Source organism: Aethalodelphis obliquidens, unplaced genomic scaffold (assembly GCF_003676395.1).
Source record: "Aethalodelphis obliquidens isolate GAN/ISIS:26980383/991018 unplaced genomic scaffold, ASM367639v1 scaffold49, whole genome shotgun sequence".
Classification (NCBI taxonomy): Eukaryota; Metazoa; Chordata; class Mammalia; order Artiodactyla; family Delphinidae; genus Aethalodelphis; species Aethalodelphis obliquidens.
Genome location: NW_020837993.1, coordinates 11,494,271 through 11,509,563, shown reverse-complemented (window position 1 = coordinate 11,509,563; position 15,293 = coordinate 11,494,271). Strand labels below are relative to the sequence as shown.

General features: G+C 33.3%; 1 protein-coding gene across 13 annotated transcripts in view; it reads right to left on the bottom strand.

The window, feature by feature from the left end:
- The window catches only part of MEF2A (myocyte enhancer factor 2A), a 174,604-nt gene that overhangs the window by 74,617 nt on the left and 84,694 nt on the right, over positions 1-15,293 (bottom strand). For 12 of the 13 annotated variants that reach the window (XM_027083218.1, XM_027083220.1, XM_027083213.1 and 9 more), the window contains one exon: positions 2,468-2,671. In XM_027083218.1, the coding sequence (XP_026939019.1) occupies positions 2,468-2,671 (204 nt within the window). Of the gene's footprint in view, positions 1-2,467; positions 2,672-15,293 lie in introns of those variants that run through there. The other variant, XM_027083222.1, reaches the window with a different exon arrangement.

The window sequence follows — 15,293 nt, the reverse complement described above, 5'->3', positions numbered from 1 at the left end:
ACTATATGTAAAAGGAAAAAATACTTAAAATGATATTCTAAAAATATCCTTAAATAAGATATTTGTAAAGCACTTAGAAAGTGGCTCATAGGAAGCTTTATACAAGCATTTGTCATTACTCTTATCCTGTTAATTTAGTTTGGTTCACAACAATCTTGGTAGCTGCATTAGCATAAAGTCATCACCACAACTGATAAAAAGAACTCAGGTATGTATGCACTACTAGTGAGGATGTAGTTGCATCACCTTTACATGTGGAATAAAGACCATCTTACAAGGGTAACCACTACTGTCTTATAATGAAGATTAACTCAGTAAGACATTAACATACAAGAAAGGTGAATTAAGCCTTATAATTTTATCCTACCACAACAAATTAAATCCCTTATAATCCAATATTTTCTGTCTTGTATTTACATAATGTGTCTTATATTTATATAATTCAGAACTTCAAAAAGAGCTACTGGTAAGGTTCATGTTCATTTATATCTAAGAAATTCAATTAAAAAAATAAAACATCAAAATGGCAATTGATGGCAATTTGCTTCATACTAAAGCAAACTATAATATAGGAGAGTGCTAAAAAATGTTTGGGATTTACTCTCTTACACTTTGACTGCTGACCACAACAGAGATGAAGACTGAGGTAGTCTGAAAATTCTGTGAGGATTAAATCACACTATATTCTTCATATTCTCTAAGGAAGTAAACTTTAGGCTGTGCGAAGTACCCTCAACTTCCGGGGGCCAAGAACAACAACTGCTGCAATGAAAGAGCAGAGTAGTTAGGGTTAAGGAGGTGATTGCCTTCTATAATGAAACTAGCTTCAATATCTATTTGTTGACACTATTAAAGTCAACTCTATTTTTTTGTTTGACTTAAGGCAGTGGAGCTTTTGATAAGACACAGAGGTTTTTAAAATGTCATTTTAAACTAAACACCAGGGATACCTTCTATTTCAAGGAAAGCCCGTTACAAAGTCTCTTTATGAAGCTCACCCAAACCAAGATCCCCTAATTTACAAAATTACGATTCAAAATGCATTATGATACATAACCGGGAGTCTACTAAGCAGTTTATATGGCACATAAGTGATAAGATATACCATAAAAGTTAAATGATATAAAATAACTTACAATTGATTAAAACACAACTGTGCTAAGGAGTTTGGCTAAAGATGTAACCATGTAATTTAACTGAAGTGATCAACAAAAGCAAGGTCAAAAGCTTCATAAACACTGGAGTGAGCCACTCAAATAAAATGGTGGGAAAATCAAGCAACAGAGGAATTGTAGCTCTAATTATACTACACTTTTACTTTTCATTTCAAACAATTAATTGCTAAAAATTAAGTATTTTTCTAATAAAAGTAGCAGAATTTTTTTTTGCAGTAACAATCAATCAATTACTGTCCAAAAAGGAATGGTTAAGGTAGAAAAATATAGGGGAAATTTAAAATGCATTTTCAGAACTATAACATAATCTGTGGAGGCAAATAAATCAGATTCCTATACAATAAAGTATATTTCTCTATCTTAATTTCAATTTCTCAAATAAAATCTAAATTTGGACTTCTTCTTTTATGGCTAGTTCTGAATCATTTCCCATGATTTCAGTACTTTAAGCAAGGAAATCTCTAATTTATTGAAACAGTTTTCTAATATTACAAAACTAAGTAAACATTACGTCTTTTCAAGCAGCGAAAAAAAAATCCATTTCGAACAAAAATAAAACCTCGAAATATAAACAAAAAAGATAAAAGTAAATAAGAATGCTAATTTAAAATATTAGAAATATACATAGAAAGTTATCTTTTATAAGATTTTTGCAACAGAAAATAGTTGAAGGGGAAAGTATATTGGTTCTCCTTTTTGAAGGTTTTGTCTTAAAACACTTTCTGAATAGACTGAAATCATTCTATAAAACTCCTTTTCTTATTTTCACTTAATTAGGTTGGTAGAACTATGAGAGATACCAAAGGGCAACAGATTAAAAAAAATAATGAGGCAATCCTCCCCCCACAACCAAAGTACTATTAACAAAATAGAAATAATATTTACATCATTCTCTTCCATTTCATTAGTGTTTAAAGTTGTGGGTAGTCACTGAGGTAACGAAATAATTAAGACATGTTAAAACTATAACTTCATACTGTCTAAAGTGATAGTTTCTTATAATATTAATTTAAAAAGTCATACAAAATAAATAATCATAGATGAAATGTTAGATTATACTGATGTATATAGTACAACAGCCTAGTTTATTTTTTCTCAATGATTAGGATATGCTGATAACATAAATGGGTCATCATATAGCAATAATTAGACCCTTCTAAGAAACAATTCAGAGAAAAGCTATATCTATAACCGATTTATATTTTGAATATAAAAAGCAACCTGACAGTTAAAGTTATTAAATCAAGATTTAATTATTATCTACAATTCAGGCATTACTAGATATATGTTACCTCAACAATATCCGAGTTGGTTCTGCTTTCATGAGGTTCATTATATTCTGTATACTTGAGAAGAACTTTGTCCATATCAGTGCTGGCATACTGAAACAGTTTGTTAGAGCTGTTGAAAATGATGAGTGCTATTTCACAGTCACAGAGCACACTAAGTTCATAGGCTTTCTTCATTAATCCAAACTTTCTCTTTGTAAAAGTGACCTAGACAATCCAAAACAAAAAAGTATATTTTTATTACAAGTTATTAGTAGTACTTGAATACAGGCTACCTGAAGATGAGGTCTCTTTTAACACTGAGTCTGATTTCAAAGCTGAAAAAGGTTCCTAGCTTCATACTCCACGTGAGTCTTCTTCCCCAATTTGCCAAAGGCCTACAATCCTACATATATCCTGTACCTCCAAGGGCTCTAATAGAGCAGTCTCCTGAGGAGGCTTCCTTTATCCTTGGTTGCCACTCTGCTGCAGTGGGCAAAGAACCAGAGAAGGAAACAGTTGATCAGTGGCCCCTTATCATCCAGGTTAAAATGGCATTAGAAAACCAAGTCCCACCTCAAGTAATCCATTCATTACTCAGACTTTAATCCCTAAACAACAAAGTACATCCACTAATCTAATTTATACTTCTCCTCCTTCCCAAGCTCTTCTACTGCACCCACTGAAATTCAGTCTAGATCAGCAAATTCCCCAATGTCCTCAAATTCTTCTTTGAATATTTCTTTCTCTAACTGAAACATGTCACCTGAAGCCCTCTCAAATAGAGACTAATTAGTTTGTTTTTAAATACTACATCTCCTGTACTCAAGGGTCTGGAAGATATGTCCTTTTTGCTCCCCATTCTCTCCTCAATTTTCCTTCTTCTCTAAAAACCCCAGATATCCTGAAGCTCAAGCCATGAAATTTATACCACCCCAAAACTCTTTGTGGTGACCCCTGGTCACTCTCCCTCTCCCTCATGCACTGATAAGTATCACATAACTACTTCTCATTCTAATCCTGCTCTTATCTCTGGTGACTTCAGCATCTGTGTAAAAAATTAGTGCAAATACCTTAGCCTCTCAGTTCCTTTATCTCCCAACCTCCAAAATGATCAACCACCACCACATGTCAAGCACTCCTACTGCCATACCTTAACTCTGCCATAAACAATAATCACATCACCTCCAAAATCTCAATTTCACGCATTCCACTTTGCCTTCTATGCAACTCTCCTATTTTGTATTATCTCTTCAGAAATTCTTTAACCTTCATCAAGTCCTCCAATCCATTTACCTCACCACTTTGTTACTATCTACATATTCTCATGCCCTTTCTTCTCTCTTTAGATTCCATGGGCCATCACTATTTTTCACTTCTACTCTTCTCTCATTAACATACTTGCTTAGCACAGCCCCAACCAAGTATTGACCCCCCATACATTTACCCAATTATCCTTTTATCTTTATGCAAGTAGCTGACAATTACTGGGAATATTAAGTGTGCATGCACACTCACACCCACATCCCCCTTGTGTTTCTGAACTGATGACCATAAATCTCAACTAACACTTAACATTGCTTGACATTGTAACTTGGCTTATTTGTCCCATTATCCCATTCTCCAGGTCAGATACTTCCTACCTTCTCTCCCTCAAATCAACTCTCCACTGATAACCTTGCCTCAAACCATTGAGAAAACAGAAATCAGCAGCAACTATCTCACTTCCCATCACCAAATCTATCAATTCAATTGTTTCATCTGTACTTTTCCACACTCTCCCTTCTCTGCTGTCATTATTGACATCTTTGTTCCTATTCCTTTCCATATGCTACACTCTCTTCCCTCATCATGGTTTCCCTCCTATCAAAGACCACAAGCTTAGAAACATGCTCTAGCATCTCCTTTGACTCCACGCTGCCCCTTCAGTTACCACCCCTTCTCTTCACCCCTCTTTCTGCTCTACTTCAGAGTAAAAATGTTTGAAAGAAACGTCTATAGTTGGTGGCTCTAACTTCTCATCACCTATTCTCTCCTCAACCTTACTGCAATCAGACATCCAGTCCCCAGATTCCACTAAGACTTGTCAATATCATTACAGTGACCTTCAATTTATGTGATTAAAGTCAATAGTCATTTTTTTTCTTACCTTACTATACATCTCGTTTGACAAAGCTGACCATATTCTCACTCTTCAAACATTTTCTTTTCCAGTTGTTTACGGCACAACACTGCCCTGGTGTTCCTCCTACTTCAGTGACTGCTTCCTCTCAGCTTTTAGAGTTATATCCTCTTCCTCTGCTCAGCCTCTACCCACTGAAGTGCCTGTGAGCTTTAGACTTGGGCTCCCTTCTCCTCTTTACCCCCACAGTCCTTGCTAGGTAATTGCAGCCAGCCTCATGATTTTAAAAACAACAAATATGCTCTTTCCACAGTCTTCTTCATTTCAGCAAATGGAATCGTCATCCATTCAAACAAAACCAAATAATATCTAAGAGTTATCCTTGATCCCTCTTATCACAATAATCTACCCTACCAATCCTTCAGCAAATTGTTTTAGCTCCACCTCTAAAACATATCCCAAACCTATCCACTTCTATCTACACCACTATATCGCCCTAGGTTAAGTTACATAATCTCTCATGTGTATTATTTATATAATCACCTTATTATTTTTTTTACATCTTTATTGGATTATAATTGCTTTACAATGATGTGTTAGTTTCTGCTTTATAACAAAATGAATCAGTTATACATATACATATGTTCCCATATCTCCTCCCTCTTGCGTCTCCCTCCCTCCCACCCTCCCTATCCCACCTACCCAGGTGGTCACAAAGCACCGAGCTGATCTCCCTGTGCTATGCTGCTGCTTCTTATTAGATTTCCTGCTTTACCTATTGTACCCCACAGTATATTTGCCACACACCTGACAGAGTGATATATTTGAAACATAAATCAAAATGTGTAAGAAGGAGTTTAGAGTTTTTCACTGCACTGAAAGTAATAACCAAACTCATTAAGGAAACAGAATAAATGATCTGGCCTCAAACTATGTGACCTTATTTCTCATCACTCTCTCTTACACCCATCATGCTGCACTGGCGTGTGCGTGTGTATACATGTGCATGTGTTTTCCTTAACCAGAAGCTACTTTCCACCTTAGGAACTTTGCTATCTTCCCTCTCTGTGGAACACTTTCACACCATATCTTTCTAATGGTTCCTTCCCTCTCCTTTTAAAACTAAATCTCTCATCTTTATTTAATCTTTTAAACAAGTCCTTACAATATAAATACACAAATATATGACTTTATATGAATGCATCTATGGAATATAATGTGTTTTGCTTGCCTCCCTATTTTCCCTTGCACCAACATAAACCTCTTAACACACATTTTCAACTTAGTATTTTTCATTCCACACTTTTGTATAAGACCATATAATCATATACACATTTAGATGTATACACATACGAGAGATCTTGTCAGCATTTTACAAAACTGGAACTCTTGTCAGTTTTATTTTGTTTTACTCATTTAACTACACCTTGTGGATATGTCTCTAAGTCAAATGGTATAGTTCTAAGGTACTCTTTTGAATAATTTCATAATTTTTTCATATAAATGTTACTACTCTTTTGCTAGGTGCAAAATAAAAATCTCGTTTCTGTAATATGAATTTTCCTAACTAGCAGTGATTAAACATCTCTTTTTTATATTTGTTGCCATTTGAGATTTGCTTCTTCTAAGCTGCCCATATTTTGATCATTTTCTTATTTTATAAATTGTTTATTACTTGTCTGAGAGCTCCTTGTACAGGTATATTAACCATGTTTTATACTTTTCCAAATTTCTCAATTATATATTACCTTTGTTTACATATCTGTCATTTAAAAGTTTTAAATTTTTATAAACTGATTGTATTACTGTTCTTCAAAATCTTGGCAGTTATTATACCACTGTAAGAATATAGTGAATATGAGAATACCACTATTAAAACACACTATTTTAAAACAATGAAATCAAAATCATTTATATTTTGAGATGCACCCAGATGTACTTGCTGCATTAAAAATTTGAATTCAGCAAAGGTGCAGTTAGAAAACGTTTTACCTTACTCCTAGTAACTGGAGAAAATGACAATCAGCAAAGGAAAGCATTTATTCCAAGAATAATTCCTACTCTAGTCAAAGACTTTCAAAATAAGTGAGATATGAACAAGACATGAGACAGGTAATACTGCTTCAGAATATCTAATAAGCATGCCTGAAGAAAATTCTCTAAAACAAAAACTTAAGTTCACTAACAGTAAAATTGGGACAAACCCTGTTGTCCTTTCCAAAAATACTTATACAAAATATTTCTCTGAAGTTATCTATTAGAAGGAGTTGAAGGATGGAGTTAGTGGAGGACACCTAGCTTATAACAACCTCCTCTCCTCCATTCCTCCAGCTTACTCCAACTAGAGTAAGATCAAAAAGAGTTTTTTCAGTAACTAGAAAGATTTGCACAAAATACACTTACGTTTCAACAGTGAAGCCAAAGACATAACAGTGAAAACTACAATCTTAGTATTTTACTTTCAAGCTTCATAAATTAAATCTTTTTATTTTATCTATAAGTGCTTAAGTCTATTTTTACTCTGGTTTATTGCTAACAATTTATAACAATAGTAATATAAAATTAACTTTGTATTCTTATAAATTTGTCATCCTTTTATATTTTGAAATAATTTCAAACATACAGAGAAGTTTCAAAAAGTAGTACAAGGGAGGAGATATGGGGATACATGTATATGTAGAGCTGATTCACTTTGTTATAAAGCAGTAACTAACACACCATTGTAAAGCAAACTCTAATAAAGGTGTTTAAAAAAAAAGTAGTACAAAACTTTCAAATATCCTTCTACCAAATTACCTGTTAACATTTTACCACATTTTCATTCTCTAAACACACGTAAGTTTTTCTCTGAACCCTCTGGACTAAGCTGGTTATAAGGTCCCTTTGCCCCTAAATACTGTCTTAAAAACAAGGACAAATATAATTATCAAAATAAAAAACCAACATGGAGATACAGCACTATTATATAATATATAAACCTTATTCAAATTTCTCAATTTTCCCACTAATTTCCTTCATAGGGGAAAAAAAATGGTTTGCTTTTTTTTCTCCTTCTAGCACAGAATCCAATCCAGGATCATATGGTGCATTTAACTGCATGCTGTTTAATTTGAAACACTTTCTCAGTCTTTGTTTTTCAGGACCTTGGCACTTTTGCAGAATACAGGTCATTTACATTGTGGTATGTATCTCAATTTGGCTTTGTCTTGTTTCTTTCTGATTATATTCAGATTGTACATTTTGGACAGGAATAGTTTAGAAGCAATGTGTCCTCAATACATCCCATGAAAATCCACATATCTATTTACCCCCTAGATAGTATTGTTAGCTTGATTAAGGTAGTGTCTGCCAGTTTTTCCCCCCCAGCAAAGCTACTATTTTCCCCCTATAATTAGTAAGTATATTGTGAAGATCTCTATGAAAATATTCTGTTTTCTCATCAAACTTTAACAAACTGATTTTTGCATCCACTGATGAATACTGCCTGAAAAATTATTACCATGATGGTTGTCAAATGGGAATTTTCTAATTCCATTACATTTTCTATCTACATTTACTAACTGGCATTTTACTGTGAGAGTTTTCCTTTCCCTTCATTCATTCATTCATTTATGTCAGCAACAACTCATGGATTCTTATTTTATTCTATGGGTTATAATTCATTCGTATCTTTACTCATTCTGATGTTCAAATTGTCTTTTATTTCAGCAGTGAGAGATCCTCTATGTCGGCTTCCTGTGTCCATTTGACATGCTCCCAGTATTCTTTGAACTTCCTGGCACAGTCAAATGTTCCAGGCTCTTCCTGTTCTTTCCCTGCCCCAGTCCTAGAATCAGCCATTTCACCAGGAAGCTCTGATTCCTTTGGTAGAGAACTGTATTTAGAAACTAAGATATGGAGGCTAAGTTACTCGGGTGTCACTGTTTCTGGGCCCTCTCAACAGACAGAACTAGTAAATATGTATACGTACACACATACACAAACACACTTCAATATCTGTTTCTATTTTTATCAAAATATATTAAAATCCATGGTACTTCCAATTCCAATTCTACGTCATAGGGTTTACCACAGGCTTCTCCCTTTCCATAGCTCTAACTCCCTTCTCTGACAGTAAGAAACCCAGCTCCCATTATCCACAATACACTTACTTATTTGCTCATTCTTAGATTACACTTTAAGTAGTTTTCAAATTGCTAAGCCACACTATGAAAAACAAACCTACCATCTAGAAACAAAAGACAGTTCTCTTATCGATACTCTGAAGGACTGGGTCAAGAGATAAATGCATACATAATTTTGGTAAGATATCGTCAAATACCGTCCCCTCAAATTGCTATACCAATCTGTATTCCCATCTGCAATGCACAGGACTGCCTACTTCTTCACAGCCTTACTATACTTTCATTAATAACAGTATTTAGGGCTATGAATTTTCTTCTGATTCCTACATTAAATATATTCCATAAATATGGATGTGTACTATTTTCTTATTTTTAGAAATTATGTTATTTTAGTTATATATTTCCCTTTTTACCCAGAAGTTGTTAAACTGGCATCAAACTTTTCAAAAAAGAAATTCTTATGTAGAATTAGCTTTCAGAAAAACCATTAAACAAAATTAATTTCTGGTTTTACTACATGGTAATCGGCGTATGTTTGTAATATTCTCCTTTATTGAATTTACTGGTGTTTCTTTGGTTAGGTAATATATGATCAATTTTGGTGAATGCTCTTTGTACCCTTATATACTCTATTTTCTAAGTGTAGTGTTCAACATACCACTTAAAGTCAATTTTATTGATTATGCTGTTTAGATCCGGTTTAGATCATCAGTTATTTTTTGTCCATTTGATCTATTTCATACTAAGACTACTATGTTTAAGTATCTTATTACTAGTTTGCTTCCATTTATGTTTCTTTGTATCTCTTTCAGTTTCTGCTTGATAAAGGTAGTATTTAGTATATCATTATTCCTAATTCTTACATCTTCAAGGTGAATTACAGCTTTCAGCACTAAAAAGTATCTTTCTTTGCCCCATTTAATGCTTTTCTGTCTACAATCCTACATCATCTAATATCAGGATTATAACCTGTTTTCTCATTGTTTTCATTTGTCTGGTATACCTTTTCCCATACCTTTACTTTCAGTCTTTCTGATTATTCCATTTTAGGTGTGTCTCTTTTTGCCTATATTTGGAGCTTGTGAACTAAACTGGAAATGTTTTTTCTTTTAATAAACAGTCCCATTCACATTTATTGATATGACTGATAATGCTTAGAGATTTCACTGTCATTTTAATACTTTAATAAATATTTAATGCTTATACATATTATGTATATTTCCTTTTTTTTCCCCTCTCTCTAAATGAGGTGTTTTCTTTGCTCCTTTATTTTAAAAAAATTTAACAAAGATTAGCATTTTTGTTCTAGTGGTTACCTTTGTAGTTACAGCTTTTAAAAATGCCCTTGGTCTCCTGTTTTCATGTTTAATCTTTCACTATTTGATGTGTCAAATCTTAATGATATTCTTTAACTCCCACCTATTGCCTAAACAATAACCAGTGTGCTTATTCTACTTTCCTCTTTCCCTCTCCTTTCTTACCATGTCTCAGTTGCCTTATTTCTATTTTATCACAATAAAGTAACATATAATAAATAATATATAACACATTATTCTTCCACCCCTGCCCCCACTGTTGCTTTAGGCTAAAATCTATAGTTAAGTATATTAAATGTTGATCATGTATTTTTTTGTTTATTTCCTCAGACATCTCTCAGTTGTATGAAGCTTATCCTCTACTAGATTGTACACTAACAGCTCATAAGTACAGAATTCCCTGAGCTCTAGTATGTTTAAAACTTGCTTTTATAATCTTTGTATTTGAATACAGCTTGACTGCAAATGAAATCTTTGCTTCAGACTTTTTTCCCTGCATTTTTTGAAAATGCTGCTCTCCTGTTGCCTTGTGCTTTATTATCTCGATTTTGCAAAATTCGATGCCAGTCTAATTCTCTGCACTTATAAATTTGTTGTTGTTTTATACCTAGAAGCCCTGATTTTTTTTTATCTTAAAATCCAATAGTTTCAGTAGGATATGTATCAGAGTTGATCTCTGCAGGTCCACCTAATCCTTGGCATCTTACTTTCTCTCTTATTTATGAAAACTTTAATTATAGTTTAAATATTAGTTCTATGGTTTTGTTTTTCTTCTTCAGGGACTGCAATTATACATAAGTTCGATCTTCTTTATCTATCTACCTTTTCAACCACTTCTCTCAAACCCTTTGAAATTACTTATCTCATTTTCATTCATTTAGTTGTTTCCCTGCCTTCCTTCAATCACTATTAAGGTTTCATTTGAATCTATTATTCCTTGGTCACTTTGTAATTTAGTCTTTGTTTTGATATGACTTTATCTTTTTTTTTCTGGAGTTCAATCACTTTCTGTTTCATCCATGCTTTAAAAAAAAAAATCCACTTCCATTCTTAGTATTTCAAAATTCTGAATCATGATTTTTTTGTCTGTAACATTCCTAAATACTTGTTTAAGGAAATTTATTGCAGGTTGGAAAGTCATATAGCAATTTTTTCCCATTTTTTCATTGTTGGGGGAACAATCTTATCACCCAAATAGTAGTAAATATCATTTTGTTTTCTTCTTTATAATAGTATATATAGGAGAATACTGCTTGCATCACTGTATTTCTATGGAAAGAACAAACAGTGGGGAGTGGTTTAAAATATTCTTAGTTCAAGATCACCTCTCCTTCTAAAGGAGTTAAGTATGGTCCCTTTAATGGAAGGCTTTGAGGGGGGGGTACTGGCAGTGGGGAGAAGACCTTTGTGCCCTTTGATAAATAAATATATATATATATATATATTTATATATATTTGCATATTCTTTTGTCTTGAAGGATATATACATATATCCATTTGTATATATCCACATATTCATTTCCATTCAACTAGCATTCTCCAAAGAGTACCTCTGCCTTCCTTTTTACCCTCTTCTCCCTCAAATAGTTACCTTTTCAAGACTATATATAATACTTCCTTGAACACTACATACATTTAAGTTCTTTCTTTACCTGTGGTCTCTTCTGACCTACAAATAGTATTTTTCAGAATTTTTGGACTTAGGGTAGAATTCCTCTTTTTGGTAGTGATTTCAAATCAATCTTAAGATAGCTACAAGGTTTCCTCTTCTCCTTTCCCACATACTTTTTCCTGATGTATGCTTGCTCACCTCAAAGACTTACAGTAGAAGTTCAAGAAACAGCACACTGTGACTTGGTAATAATTTTCTACTTGGAGGTAATGTAAAATTTAGATATGCTTTGCCTTCTAGTTGTGCCAAGATTGTAGGTTTTATTTGTTCTTGTTTTTCTGTATCTATTTTTGAAGAAATTATGTTGGAAGAGTCAGGATTAATGCAGCCACCATTCCTTTAATTACTAAGAATTCCTCCTATAAATTTGAATCTTTGTTTTGCAACAGGCTTAAAAATTTTTTTACTTGAAACATATTAAACATTTAATTTCATTTTATTTTAAATATTATGAAATTTTAAAAATATCAGTATTAATAAAGCTATTTCAGTATCAGGCAAAATAAACATAAATTTTATCTTTATTAAAAAAATTTTTTTAATGTTTATTTATTTGGCTGCATCGGGTCTTAGTTGTGGCACGCCGGCTCTCTAGTTGTAGCATGCACGCTCTAGAGCGTGCAGGCTTAGTTGCCCTGCAGCAGGTGGGATCTTAGTTCCCCGACCAGGGATCAAACCCGCGTGCCCTACATTAGAAGACGGATTCTTAACCACTGGACCACCAGGGAAGTCCCATAAATTTTATTTTTAAATTGTTGTTTTACTCCAGTACTGTAATAACTATAAAGAAAAAGAATAGGACTAAAGGGCTAGACTACAAAATTCAGTGCCTCTATAAACTGAGACACATTTGGTTTTAACCTAACCAGCTTTCCTGATTTGGGGTAAAATCTGGGACTAATATAATTCTCTGAATTCAAGAAGGTTGAACTGTACCATCTCTAAAAGACCTTCTATGTTTTAAATCCCAAGTACCTGTAAAGATTTTCACATCATATATATTTAGACATACTTTATTTCATTGTTGAATTTAAAAGTCCAGGAGAGACTTTGAGTTTCTGCTCCAGCACTTAACACTCATGGAAGTCACCACTCTGTCCTAACAACAAGTAAAAAGCTGAACAAACTGAAAAATCAACAACTCTTCTTAGATCCCTCAGAGAGTTGAGGTCCCAGGGCAACTTCTACCTCCCAAACTGGAGACAGACAGGCAGATACTACAAATCATAAATTACCAGAGCCATGAGCAGAAACCTCCAGAGGAACCAGTACAGGGGTAGGAAAATCTTAACTGTAATTGATGAGTTGCTGGAGGATCACTGTGGACAAGTATAAAACTTAAGAACTCTAGGGGGACCCAGTCTTGGGAGGGCATACCTACACTTTTGTGAGTTTTACCTCCAGGACCTCTATTTATCAGGTTCTCACAGTAAATTGAAATAATCAACTAAGATGGTATAAACCAGTCCAAATATATATACAAAGGATGACAAAGAATAAGATCCACGTAAAATGGAGAGTCAAGATATATTATCAGACTAGATAAAAAACAAAATCCAGCCATATACTATTTACAAAAGATATACCTAAAGCATAAAGACATAGGTTGAATGTAAATGTAGAGAACTAGACCTATCAAGAAAATACTAGCCAAAAGAAAGATGTAGCTATATTAATGTGAGACAGTAGATTTAAGTAGATTTAAGACAGACATGCCTTCCTGAGGACAGAAAAAGTCAATATGTATTAAAAAATTCACCAAGAAGATATAACAATTCTAAATATGTATGAGCCTAATGAAATATTCCCCAAATATATAAAACAATATGTATTAAGCTAATAAAATACAGAGAGAAATTGACAAATCCATCATTGTGGTAAGTGCAATTACTGACAGGTCTCAATGAGCCAAAACCAAATACATAAAAAAAACCACAAAGAATACAGATAATGTGAACACAAAATAAGACTGAATAGACATATGTAGAATCCTGCATCCAACAATTAAAAGAATACACATTTATCTCAAGTCCACTTGGAACATTTACCAAAACTTGATCATGATTTAGGAAATTAAGCAAGTCTTAACACATTTTAAAGTGTTCACAATCTATTGGTAAAGGCAATATAAACTACTATAAAACACTGTAATAAGTTCTATCATTAAAGTGTTTATAAAGTGTTTTGGTAAAGACTGAAAGTATCTGAAACAGATTAAGTACATACATAATTAATATCTAAAATATATAAATAACTTTTAAGAAAAAAATCAACAATCCAGCAAAAAATGGGCAAATCACAAAAACAGGTAACATTTCACCTTCATTGGACCAAAAAAATATATTTAAAAAAATGAAAAAATAAAGTGAGAGAGAAAGGAAGGAGAAAGGCAAAGTGTATAGGAAAAAGAATTTTTCATAAATTACTGTAGTGTATCTGGTACAACCACTTTGGAGAGCAACTTGAAAACCACACAGTAAAGCTATGACAGACATACTCAACCCAGCAACTCCTCTAGATATTTATCACAGAGACATGTCCACAGATGTAGCTTTAGCATCATTTCTAACATAACATACGCAGCAAAATTTCTAAAAAACTGGAAACAACCTAAATGTTCTTTGATAGAAGTACTGATAAATGAATTGAGGCATATTCTTTCCTACGAACTAGTTGTACTAAATGAATTACACAGACAACTCTCCAAAACACTACATTTAGTGAAAAAGCATGTGCAGATAATAATGCTATTATGTAAAATTTTTAAACCATGTTGAAACAATATTCAGTAATATGTGCTTAAGTAATAAAGAAAATACAAATTAAATCCATGATGGGGGTTACTTTGGGGAAGCAAAGAGGAATGAGACTAGGAAAAATTATAGAGGACAGTAAATTTTAAATTTTTTTCTTTTACAAGGAAAGATATCTGCAGCAAATATGTTGGAATTGACATACACTACTTCTGGATAATGAAAGTAACAGTGTTTGAGGTACTGTTTGTTCTCTGTATTCTGCCTTAAAATAATTTAAGTCTATTTCATTTTTTATTTAAAGTATAAGAGGATGTCTGTCTCTAAGTAAAATGGAGTGACTGATGGAAGACCAAAGAACCCACTGAGATCAACTACAAAAAGAGTGAAATACACCAAATACCTGTTCTAAGACATGAGAAAGCTGCTGAAGCAAAAAGGACTGAAGATGCCAAAACTTTAGAGGGATGAAAGACTTCACTTCCACTTAGAAGCTTCTGATGAAACTGTGTGTTTTTCCTTCTTGGTCTAGTTCTTTTTAAAATGTAAACTTTGTACTAAAGCATAACATAAAGGAAAGCTCACAAATCCTGAGTGTGTGGCTCAGTGAATTTTCAAAGAAAAGAATATGGCCTTAAATCTAGTATACACCGGTGCACCACCCAGAAACACTCTTTTGTCCTGTCTCCAAGTCATTATCACCTTGTCCCAAGGAAGATCATTAACCTAACATCTAGCATCATAGATTAATTATGCCTGTTGTTGAGTTTTTTATGAAGAGCATGTGTTCTTTTCTGCTTTCTTGGTATGGTTTTTGCAATAAATTGCACTGGGTCAACTGAAAATCCATCTGAAAAATATCA